Source organism: Chrysochloris asiatica, unplaced genomic scaffold (genome assembly GCF_000296735.1).
Source record: "Chrysochloris asiatica unplaced genomic scaffold, ChrAsi1.0 scaffold00086, whole genome shotgun sequence".
In the NCBI taxonomy this organism is placed as follows: Eukaryota; Metazoa; Chordata; class Mammalia; order Afrosoricida; family Chrysochloridae; genus Chrysochloris; species Chrysochloris asiatica.
This window is the reverse complement of record NW_006408604.1, coordinates 10959453-10972431: the sequence shown is the minus strand read 5'-3', so window position 1 is coordinate 10972431 and position 12979 is coordinate 10959453. Positions and strand designations below refer to the sequence as shown.

The 12979-nt window shown below is 41.1% G+C and overlaps 1 protein-coding gene across 1 annotated transcript; it reads left to right on the top strand.

Annotated features, from left to right (window-relative positions):
- Nucleotides 1-657: 657 nt before the first annotated feature.
- Nucleotides 658-4534, top strand: EMP1 (epithelial membrane protein 1). Its single transcript, XM_006866040.1, has 4 exons — nucleotides 658-735; nucleotides 2921-3017; nucleotides 3113-3253; nucleotides 4365-4534. Exons 1-4 carry the CDS (start codon nucleotides 658-660, stop codon nucleotides 4532-4534), a joined length of 486 nt encoding a protein of 161 aa, XP_006866102.1.
- The last annotated feature ends 8445 nt before the right edge of the window (nucleotides 4535-12979 follow it).

Genomic DNA, 12979 nt, shown 5'->3' with positions numbered 1-12979 from the left:
AACGCCTCATCTTTCTTCCGCGGAGCCGCTGGTAGTTTCGAACTGTTGGCCTTAAGGTTCGCAGCCCGATTCGTAACCACTACGCTATTCAGTATATATATGCGTTGAGTAATAGCTGCTTTTCTGCGGAAGGCATCCAATTCTATTAAAATTGCTAGATGCGGGCAGCTCATCAGCAAGAGTACTTTCCTAGTGGAAAATAGAAATTTATATGACAGTGTTACACAGAGACCTGAAAATTATAGCTGTAAAGTCTTTTAAAAATCAAAGTCCTACTTTTGGCTTTAAAAAAACATACAAAATAAAATATTAACAGTTGTCATAAAATGTTCTTCTTGTCTTGAAATAGGCCATACTAGAGAAATAATTATATACATACCTGAGAAGAAACAGAATTATATTTACATTTACATTTCTATAAATAGATGACTAGGCATATAGGCACTTAGGGAACTAGATTATGGAGGTGTTTTCAGGAATTTATAATGGAATTGTGATGGTTTTTATTACAATTCCTGACTGTTACAAATAGTCAATGCTGTGGGAAAGCTAAATTGTATTACTGAGTCTCACAATAACCCCAAATCCCATTTTTTCCCCTCTCCTTCTTCCTTTTCAGAACTCTCTTCGTTTGTCACGTGTTAACAAAAAGCCAAAATGTTGGTGTTGCTGGCTGGTATCTTCGTGGTCCACATCGCCACTGTCATCATGCTGTTTGTTTGTACCATTGCCAATGTAAGACTCTCTTTTATTCATTCATTTAATAATTATTTATCTAAATTGACATAAGGTAAATTTATGATTTACATAAAATGCTACAAAACAAGTTTAAACCATAGCTCCTGCCCTTTGGGAATTTACAGCTTGGTTCTGGAAAGAAATAACAGCACACACTCACACTTAGAGAATTAAGTAACAAGGAGGAAAAACAAGTTTTTCAAGGGGACCTTGGGAGTTCAGAGGGTGAAGTTCACATGAGGCTTCTTGTTTCTAGGAGAGCCTTTTTGGTAGAGGTAGGTCTGGAGGTCTGGTAGCGTAGTGGTTACGAATCGGGCTGCGAACCGTAAGGTCAGCGGTTCGAAACTACCAGCCGCTCCGCGGGAGAAAGATGAGGCTTTCTACTCCCGTAAAGATTTACACCCTCGGAAACCCTGTACAGGGTCGCTATGGGTCGGAACCGACTCGATGGCACTTAACAACAACAACAACATGTCTGGAGGTCACATGTGGAGCCCTAGTAGATGAGTGGGGTTCCTATGGATAAAAGGATGGTGGAAGGAGCATGGAGGTGCAGAGTGGAAGGACAAGCTTTGTTCAGGGGATGAGGAGGAAGACATCCTTGTGTCTGGAACAAATCTTCTCTTCCTTCTAGGTTAGATGGATAGGTTGGAGTGAGGGGATGGATAGCTCTGATTGCCAAGCTGATGCATTTCAGTTTTAAGCAGACAGTATAGCATGTGTCAGAAGAATTTTGCAAGATTAACCCAGTTCCTTTGAAGTAACCCACCAAGCAAAACAACCTAAAAATACTCTTGGAGGCAGCAATAGTGATTTTTCTCAGAATCTTGGGCTACTGTGACCTCTAGTGGTAGTTTAAAGCATCCAATTTGCTTTCACTGCTTTTTTTCAGAAAAACCAACCAACCAACCAACCCAGCTTCTTGGACATGCAACCGAGTCCACTAATCATTAGACAGGCAAACTATCGATCCAGAATCTGTTTAAGTTTCTGTTACAATGAAAGGATAAATGAAATTGAAAATTTAGCTAAAAGAGCTTTGTAAACATTGGTGGGTGTAATTACAAGCAAGGCTAATTTAAGCAGAGATGTTATAAGACAGCACCTCTATATCCTCAAGCCCTGCCCACACAACCGTCGTCTCCAGATGGTAATTTAGCCATTCTAATGCCACTGCTGTGTTTCTTAGGATAAAAAAAAAAAAATCTGATAAACAACTTTAAATGATATTAATTGATGGCAAAGTATCAAATATTTGTTAATTGTTATTATTAGTTGCTGTGGATCAATCCAGCCAACCCCTAATATGGGTGGTGAAAATTATTAAATGCTTGCCTACTCAGTGTAAGGTAAATGGTTGGAATCCACCCAGAAGTGCCACGGAAGAATGACCTGGTGATGTAGTTAGAAATATTATAGTTATAGAAAACTTTGTGGGCTATATTTCTTTTCTGACACACATAGAATAACCATGAGTTGTAGTCTACTTGATGACAATTGATAAACTGATAATATGGAGATTAGTACATGATTGTGTGAACAATAGGAGATTGCTTAACCTAGCCCTATCTTTCAGTAAGATGCGTTTTAACAGCCACATTGTGTTCTCTATTCCAGAGGATAAATGTTTCTCTTGGGTCAGGTGGGAAGGGAAGCTGGCACCATGGTGAGCCTGGGACAATACATTTTGGTTACTCTGATACTGATAGCTTTAGAGAAAAAAAAAAAAAGAAGTGACTTTTTGATCACTCAGATTCATGGATATTTTCTCAGAATTCCTCGTGTTTTTAGCTGTCTCCTGTTGAACATCCTCCCCACCTTCTCTTTATATGAAACTATCTTGAGATAGTAAATGAATTGTGCCTACTTAACATCAATTTCCTCATTTAGGGTTTTGATTACCTTAAAAATGTCAATTCCTCTGATTAAATTCCTTTCACTTAAAATAATAAAAAAACACTTTTTTTTTTTTTTTAAAGTGATGAGGATTGTAAACCCAAAGAAGTTACATGATTCCCAACCTTGGTTGCACATTCTTCAGGCTTTATTCACACGAAGACATAGGCTGCTTATAATCCTATGGCTAAATATGCTATCTTGCTGATACAAGTTGGTTTATTTTCTTGTTTAAAGCAGAGTGATCCGTTTTTAAATAACTGTCTTTTTTCCTTTTGATTTTTAGGTCTGGGTGGTTTCAAATACAGGACAATTTTCAGTAGGTCTCTGGAAAAATTGCACTGATGGCAACTGTGACAATTTATTGGTGTATGCTGATGAAGGTATATGTAAACACGGTGTTGGGGGTCAGGGAGATGTCCAGCCTCTTGGACCCTGGTTTGTCTGATGCCCTGCTCTCTTCTCCCTGTGCCCACAGATGCCCTCAAAGCGGTACAGGCCTTTATGATCCTGGCCATCATCTTCTCTGTCATTTCCCTTGTGGTCTTCATATTCCAGCTCTTCACTATGGAGAAAGGAAACCGATTCTTCCTCTCGGGTGCCACCATGCTGGTGTGCTGTGAGTATTTTAGGGACAGACTTCAGTTAAGTGGTTCTCAGTTTCTACTCACTTAATTGATCTTTCAGAAGCAGATAACCAAGTCTGTCTCCCAATTCAGGTACCTCTGGGTGGGTTTGAACTGCCAACCTTTTAGCTAGTAACAGAGCACTTCACTGTTGGTGTTCCCCAGGAACTGCCCATTTAGGTGGGAAAGATTTAGGTAGATCCTGCCCTGTAATGGATGCATCTGGCAACTCGATTAGCACAGAGTTTAGAGCAACCGTCTTGTACAATTTTCTCCTCTGCCTCTTTCTCTTTTTGAGAACCTCTAATTAATTGCACCTGGACCTTAAAGTCAGTTTAAACCACAAGGTCGGCAGTTCAAACCCACCAGCTGCTCCTCCGAAACCCTTTACAGGATTGTTATGAGTTAGGGCTGACTCAAAGGCACTTCACAACAACAACAATAATGCACCTTAGGGGTCCTGGTGTGGCCCTGTAGAATAAGCACTGGACTGCTAACCACAAGGTTGGCTGTTTGAACCCACCAGCCACTCTGCAGGATAAAGATGAGGCTTTTTGCTCTTATAAAAACTTACAGCCTCAGAAACCTTGGACAGATGGGCTATGAGTCGGAACTGATTCTGCAACACATAATCACCACCACCATCTACTTCATTGTTTGAAACTACGCCTCTCTCTTAAAGAAGGTGGGAGTTCTTTAAAGATGAAAACACTGCTAGGCAAATAGTATGGTGGTCATTCTATCGTAATTCTCCCCTAATACACCCAGTTGGGCAGAAAGCCATGGTCTTTGGCTGAGTAGCCCTGACTGGACTTTCTGGAGTGCAGAAGGGGAAGCTGGATGGTGGGCATTGTCTTCTCTGTTTTACTTCACATTTGTCACCCAAACCACTGTAGCTGCCAATTGTTAATTTATCAACGCAACCCATCAAGCTTAGTCCAGGGCAAGTCAACAGAACTACATGTTTAGGGCCAAACAGCCAGATTTCATTTTCCATTGACAGTAAGGGAACTAGGATCTTATACAAACTACACAAAACTTCCTTAAGCCCTAAAACAGCAACTATTGTTAATGTACACTTTTCCCCCTTCTCTCTCATGGCAGGGTTGTGCATTATGGTCGGAGCGTCCATCTATACTCATCACTACGCGAATAGTCAGACAATGTATTTTTCCTCAGGCAGTCACCATGGCTATTCCTTCATCCTGACCTGGATCTGCTTCTGTTTTAGCTTCATCATTGGCGTTCTCTATCTGGTCCTGAGAAAGAAATAAAGCTCAACAAGTGTAGGGGGACCTGGGGGGTGGGGAGGAGGAGGTAGTTGAATCCGGGAGGGAAATGGAAGTTGTGCTGGAAAAACCAAGAAAGGGGTGGGGGCGGGGAGGGGGGAGTAAGGGTGGGGGAGACCAAAACCTAAACTATTGCTGAGAAGATTTTCTAGTATCAAGACCCTGCCCTTGAAGAAAGTAGTTGGCTAGAACTTGGATGCTCCCTTGATACGGGCCAGAGAGCCTCTTTCTGGTCATTAGCCTGGACCACCAGACGTTTTCAGTGAGACACACTGCCTGAGGCGCCCTCAGCTGCTATACTACCGGCTCCACCTCTGAGGGTGTGTTCTGGTTCATGCACCTGGGTCCTCAGCTCTACCGCTTCAACTTAAAATAGTGGTACAAGTTTCAGCAAGTGCAGATATTGTTTTTGTGCCAAATATGCTAATATGGAAGCCATCCCGCCCTTCTGAAGTACCCCCGAGAGGACTTTGGTCATGGAGACATTTTCCCTCTTTAGAACTGAGGTTTAGCTCTGTGGAATTCAGTGGTATTTGTGACAAAACAGGAGGAAGTGAGATAGAGCGAGAAGGCCAAGAAGGGTTAGCTACACCGTGAAAGAGAACTTTTCTCCTTGGAAGTCCTGGGGATGGTCAGAGCCCAGAGCAGACCTCACACAGCTGTCTCTTATGGAAGAGTCTGGCCATGGACTCGGCTAGGTCTTTCCCTTAAAAGCCAAGCAGCTTCTCTGCAGTTTCAGTAAATCCATGAATGACTAATTCAGTGGCAAAAGCACCACAAAACCCACAAGATCAAGAGGCAATCTTGCAACAGGGTTACATTAGGGTCATGTTTTTAGGATCCCCTCTTAATGCTGTCAATGTTTCTGTCAAGTATATCCTGAGAGAGCGATGGATTTAGCTCCTTGTGACACAAGTTTACTAATCTCCCTCTAAATGATACCGTTTCATGGAAGTTCTGTATTCTTACCATACTGGGGATCAGGGCTCCTAGGCTTAGTGGCAGCTCTAGCTTTGACACCAGCTAGAGTAGTCACCTCTTAGAGTCTCTGCCTAACCCTCTTTACAGGTGGGGCCTAGCAACGCTGGAACCCGATTAAAACACACACAAACCAAAAGCAAACAACAGGTCCTTGGGTGGAAGGTGCTATCTAATAGTAAAGTATTAAGCATACTCTATTTCAGTTATGATAAGTACAGAGTGCCTGCGCTCCCAGGATACTAAGAAAATTCCCAAGTGATAAATGCCAATGTAGGTGGAGGGCAAATATTTTCTTTTAAAAACAGGAAAACAAAAACCTCTTGTGGTATCCAGTCAGATGATAACTGAGCTGCTCGGATGCCACAGGAGGATTTCTATATAGGACTTAGAAGTAAGTAGTATGTTATTCCTGTTTCAGCAGGCATTGCTCTTCCATGGAGCAGCTATTTTAAGCCATCTCAGATTCTGCCTAATGGGTTTTTTTGGGGGAAAGAGACTGTCTCTAGCACTCCAAGAAGATCTATCCCAGGCAGAAACTGAAACATCTTGCCCACTTTTCTTCTTACTCTCTTACCATCCTCCCACTTCTTATATACTTTTCTTTTTTGGGAGTTGTTATGCCACGATTGCTGGTATTTATGTAAAAGGTCTAATACTAGGTATATTGCTCCATGTTCATTCTAGTTAAGGGTATATCGAGGGCAGGCCACCAAATTACCTGGGTGAAGAAATTGGTTAGCAAAACTGTGGGATGATAAACTTTTAAATTAAGATTTGATTTTCAGACAGTTTATAGAAGGCTGTCTTATGTGCAGAGGCATACTTACATATCAGATATATCCAGAAGAGATATTCACATTATGTTAAAAAGTCAAACTATGACTGGAGTGAACCATGTATTCCCTGTCTTTTACTATTTTTCTGTGACATTTATGTTTCATGTAATTTGCTTTACATTTGTGGGTTGTTCTAGTACTGTATCTGGCTTCTTTAATGGATTGATATTTCATATACCATAATTGTAAATATTTTGATACAAATGTTTATAACTCTAGGGATATAAAAACAGATTCTGATTCCCTTCACTGTGTGAGTGTTTTCTTTTTAAAAACAGTAGGAACACATGAATAATAGTGACCTTTATTCCTAATTACTTTGCCAATCAATTTGATTTGGACAACTTGGTATTTATTTGTGATATTAAGCTACTTTCCGGCTGAATGCTGGGCATTTTTACAATAATTCAGGCAACTGAATGTTATAAAAGATATTTTTACCTTGTTTTAATTTAAAATTTTAGATAAAATGAAACTCATAAACTACTACATTAGAGGTGTTATTTTCTTGCAAATAAGAGTGGCTTATGACTTTAAGAAAAGACACAGGATACATTTCCTTAAGATAGCCAGTTCAGTCTGCTGTGTTTAAATACAAAGTGATTCACGAAAGTAAACATCACAATTCATCGCATAAACAGACATATCTGTATGAGTTCTAAGTGAAGAAAAGTATTGCTTCTGTGAGTAAAAAGAGTTAGGGGGCAATGGCGGAAGAACAGTATAGATACAATCCGCAGCATCATGTCAATATCAATATGATAAGAATGGTTTTAATGTGGAATAGTCAATCTTCCAGTCCCCTCTGGACATGGATAAAATAACTGTAGAGTAAAATACCAAAACTACACAATGGGACCTGAAAATAAAATGTCAATGTATTTTAAAAGCAGTTAATTGATCAAATTGCTTTGATTATTAAAGCCTTCTCAGAGAGCTATATGATTCCTGAGATACTATTGTTTCTTGGATACAATTCTAAAAGGTCTACTTCCTTCCCTTACTTCTCCCAGGACACCTCCATGGGGGTTCTTTCCCCCACAGCATCTACACAGACATAGATCAGACTTCCAGAGCATCCCTCCTCCTTCCTTGGCCAGAACATCCAACAACCTCCCAACCCTATCCAAGGAGTCCTTTCTTGCCAACTTGGTATTGTCTCCCTTCAGGACCCAGATGTGAATGGGGGAGGAAGGGAGTATTCTTATTAAGGATAAGTCACTGACTTTTATAAAATAGCTTCAGAAAAACTTTAAAAGAAACAAACACATTTGTGGGTGACATTTAGCTCTTTTAGGTAGTGAAATAGCAAGACATGGGTGTTAACTTGTAAGATGACCTTGGATTATCCTGTGAAAGAACAGAAAATTGTCAGAGTCTCTTTTCTAGGCGAGCTTAACAAATATTTGTTAAATGTAATGTCTTGGGTAGAATCAAGCTCAATTCAAGTGGTTAAGTAAATACTATCAGGTGAAATTGGCCTAAATTATGTGAATAGAAAAGATGAGCTACAGCAGATAAACCTGAGGTTATCATTCAAGAATGGGACTTGCAGGCAACTGGTGATACACTTGAGACACCAAAAAGATACAATAGTATCCTTCTGCCTGCGGCTTAACCATTACAGCACCTGTGTGGTACCCCATTGGTACAGGCACAGAGCAGAGTTTCAATAAAGTCTTGAAAAAAAGCATCTGAAAATAAGACTTTGAACAGGACTCCATACTCAAACAAAAGATGCTCTCTCTCCTACACTTACTAAGAAGTAGTCAAATACTAAACTATGGAGTCCTGGTGTGGCACTGTGGGTTAATGCGCTGGACTGGAAGATCAGTTTGCACTACAAGGTCAGTGGTTCAATCTCCTTGGAAACCCTATAGAGGGTTGCTATGGGTCAGAATCGACTTGATGGCACTTAACTACAACAACATCCAAATGTACCAACAAAAATGTTGAAATGTACTTAAAAGAAAGCTGGACTTGGAGGAATACAGGGAGAGGGTTTGTGTGGTCTAAGGCGAATGAAAATAGAAAAATTTGCTAGAAATCTTGGAGTAGATGTTGAAGAGGAATGATTAACTTTACAGTTGTATTCACAGTCCAGAAGGAGAACACAGCACTCAGAACAAACAACAGGTTGGAAAGGATGCGCCCTGACTATCTGGATCTTTGGAGTCCCATTTAGCCTAATTTCTCCTAGGGAAACCTACTTATAGGGCACACCCCCACAGCCTTTACTTAGAGTAGATTCCTACTTATGGTGACCCACAATAGAACTGCCTCATAGGGTTTCCAAGTCTTCATGGTAGGGATTGACTATTCAAACATGTATTGAGAAACTACTTGGGTGCTAGATGCTGCATGTAGATATTGGGGGAATAAAAGATGAACGGGACAAAATTCCTATCTTTATTGAGTCTAGTTTTGGGGTTAAGCCCCTACTCAGAAATGAGGAGTGCTGCAGCCTGTGGGAAGGCAGCAGAAGAATGTTCAGGATTTCTGGTCTTCCTAAAGACTCTTCTTCCATCTCACAAGTTATTTGTTGATAAGTCCTATGGATTTTCTCTCTGCTGTTCTTCTCACTTGTCAAAATCCCCTGGTCCAGGCCCACATTGCCTTCCATCTGGATAAACTATGTGTGAAAGATGTTCCAACAGTCTCTCTGCTTTCAACTATGGCCCCTGTATGCTGAAGTCAGCTTGTGTGTTGATGGCTGATTCTATCACGGGGTGAGGGGGGAGGGGGAAGACAAGTCACACTGGGAGGGCTAGATCTCCAGCAGAGGAAGGCAATGAGTGTTTGCTTGTAGTAGATTACTACTCATTCTGCTGGCTAACTGCTGGTCTACCAGGACATGTAGGATGAGCCTTAACTGAAGAATGACCATTTAAGTATGGGAAATGAGGGCAGTTTACATTCAGAGATAAACTGAATGAAGGGTAGAGGAAAAGGACGAAATGATTGTTAAGCTCTTTCCAATTTAGAAATGGGTTGGCTCAAGAATTTCTTTTCTTAAATGGCGTTTCGAACTCACAAGCTGCTCCTTGGAAACCCTATACAGGTTCGCTGTGAGTGGAACCAACTCAACAGCACTAAACAACAAAAACATTGTTTGGAAGGAGCTCTGGGGACACAGTGGGTTAGTCATTGTACTCTGAGGGGAAGATGAAGCTTTCTGTTCCTATAAAGACTTATAGCCTCGGAAATCGTAGGGAGCAGTTCTACTCTGCTCTACAGGGCCACCATGAGTTGGAATTAAATTGATCTTAGTGGATATTATTTGAAACTCAAAGCAGAGTTTTCTATAAAGACTATTCTGCACTATTATACTTAGGAAATTGATTGAAAGGACTTCTGTAATGTAACCTATTTTCAATGGGAAATGATTTTAAATTGTGGAACCTGGAACCCACTGACCCCTCCAAACTCTTCATAATGAGAGGTTACAAGGTAGGCTAGAGAGTGAATGTGGATTCTTATTCAGAAGCCACGGCTGCCCTAGGGGACGTGGATTGTTTTTCTCTATGATCAGAGCTCAGTACTGAGAGTATAGAGAATGTTGGAGAATATAGCATTCAATATGACTTTGTCTGGATCTAAATAGAAACATATACTGTATCACTGGTACAAATGGTTAAGGAATACTAACCAAAAGTTAGAGGTTCAAATTCACACAGAGGTGTCTTGGAAGAAAGGCCTGGCAATCCACTTTTAAAACAACCAGCTACTGAAAACTTTATTGAATACAGTTCTCCGCTGACACACCAGGGGTTGCCATGAGTCAGAGGCAACTCGACCATAACTGGTGATTATACATAGCCTTGTAAGGGAGGTGTTCTCAAGTTGGGACTGCTCTTGCACTTCTCTGATCTCATGGTTCAAAATAAAATCTCATTTCTCCCCGGCATATTAGCATAGCAATGGCTTAAATTCAGTTGACCTAGGAACTTGTGAATGAATCCAGCTCCTAGGTATAGTAATTTCAAGTCTTTTGGTAACTATGAAATCTTACTGTTTCTAGTTTGATATTATAACTTCTCACAAAGTATTGACACAGGGAATGTATATATTTATACTTTTCAGGATGAATCAAAATTAAATCTGTTTTGAGTATTTTGCAATTGTTCTTGAGGTAACAAGGCAGTGAAAAATCAAATTTGAGAATGATGATACTGGATTTATGAGTGAAATAGATTCTACTCATTAATCTGACATTTAGACACCTTGTTTTAAAGAAAGTTAAAATAATTCTGGCAGTAAGATTTAAATCCAGGTGTCTTTCCATAAACCAAATACCAAACTCACATTAGCATGGTATACCGGAAAGGACAACTGATTTCCTTTCCCAAATAAATTCAAATTCTTTACGATTGCCCGTCAGTGATTTTCCTGACCCTGCAAGGAGCAGCCCTCTTTCTTTCTCTTTGAATTCCACACACAGGACCACCCGAACACTGCCCTGCCACTTAGCTCGGAATTCCACGGGTCTCTTAGCTCTCCTCAGGACTGTCTCGGAATTCCACGGGTCTCTTAGCTCTCCTCAGGACTGCCCTTTAGGTACTCCCTTTCTCTGTATCCCCAGCCACTCTTTGGATTTTTTTGTGTGAGTAAAACATGTTAAGTTGATCCTATCTTAAGCAAAACAAAACACTTCTTTCTCTCCTAACACTTGATCTCTTGGAATGACTTCAAACTGCTTTATATATGGTAGTGGTAGTGGTTATGTGTCGTGGAGTCGGTTCCAACTTATAGTAGCGTTGTATAGGATTTCTGAGGCTATAAATTTTTACAAGAGAAGAAAGCCTCATCTGCCTCCCAAGGAACTGCTGGTGTATTTGAACTGCTGACCTTGCAGTTAGCAGCTTAACACATACGTAACTCACTACGTTACCAAGATTCCGTTCCTTCTTTATATATATAATATATACGATTTTATGGATCTATAATTTATTTTATTTGTTGTTGAGAATGCATAGCAGAACATGCACCAATTCAATAGCTTCTGCATATACAATTCAGTGACATCGATGACATTCTTCAAGTTGTCCAACCATTCTCAGCCTCCTTTTTCAAATTGTTCCTCATCATTAATATATAACATCTGCCCTAGAAGCTTCCTATCTAAGCTCCTGAGTTGCTGTTGTCAATTGCAGCTGAACTTCTTGAAAGGTCCCATCCTGATATTTGTGAAGCACAAAGAAAGTACAAATGGGGGCCTGCACATCATATGTCTAAATATTTTGAAGTTACTGATCATAGTTAATGAGCTATTAAATGAAATATATTCATCCTCCCACCCTGATAAATATACCAGAAAGGTCAGGATTACCTTTAGAATGCTCCGATTCCTTGGAACATGGTTTTGCAGCATAATACCAGACCTCCTGCTCACACTTGCCTTATCTTTTGCTTGTGGCCCCAGCCTTACCATTGGGAGAGCTTGAGGGCGTGCATATGGATACCCCAGTCCATGTCCCTTACACATCCCACAAACAACTGTTCACTGGAAACCGCTTGGGCTAGGACTGTACATACTAGTCGCATTGCAGGCTCAGAGAAGAGGCACTAGAAATGAACTCAGCACATATGGACAAGGAATTTTGGGGTTCTAGGTAATCAGAATGTGGTCTGGAAGGAGGTTGTGGTCTCCAGCGGGGTATTCCTTTTGTCCCCTGCCCAAAGACTTCTTGACTATGAAATGAGATGGCTGAAGAAAGGCCAGAGAAAGCCTTCAGAGCACAGGCCTAGGGAAGGGTTCCCTGGTCTAAGGCCACTGGTCTCAGTGACATTGCTCACTCCCTCTTCTAGGGCCTTACTCAAGTCAAGCTACATCTTCCCTCACCACTGCAACAATGGCTGCAAGTTTCCTAGCCCAGTGACCATGCTCAGCCTGTGCCTGTTATCCCCCCTCAGCTCTCAGCATATCTTACATTTGTATTCTGCATGAGCAATTTAAAATGTATACAGTTAATCACCTATTATCTTGTTGTTGTTAAGTACCGTGGAGTAGGTTCCGACTCATAGTGACCCTGCATAGGGTTTCTGAGGCTGTAAATCTTTATGAGAGCAGAATGCCTCCTCTTTCTCCCATGGAACCACTGGTAGTTTCAAACTGCTGACCTTGAGGTTGGCAGCCCGACTCGTAACCACTACACTACCAGAGCTCCTTGTAATGGGCCCCAAATCTGCATTTGGCTCAGACCAATATTCTGGGATCTAGTCCCATAGGAGGAGTCCTGGTGTGGAGCTGTGGTTTAATGAGCCAGACTGCAAAACTGTTTGAATTGCAAGGTCGGTGGTTCAAGCTCGCCAGCTGCTCCTCAGAAACCCTATGCAGGGTCACTATGGGTCAGGATCAACTTGATGGCACTTAACAACAACAGTCCCAAAGGGACTACAATGGGACCCATTAGGTCCCAGGCCCTCACACACCTGCTTCTTTTGTATCCCATCTCAAAAAATACCTACCTCTCAATTAGAAACAAAGGCCAAAAATCATTCAAGATTCCTCCTCCTTCCTCATTCTTCACATCCATTGCTAACTGTATCTTGTTGATCCTAACTCCTAAGTATTTCTAGACTCTCCCTGTTTTTCCATCTCCTTTGCCATGAC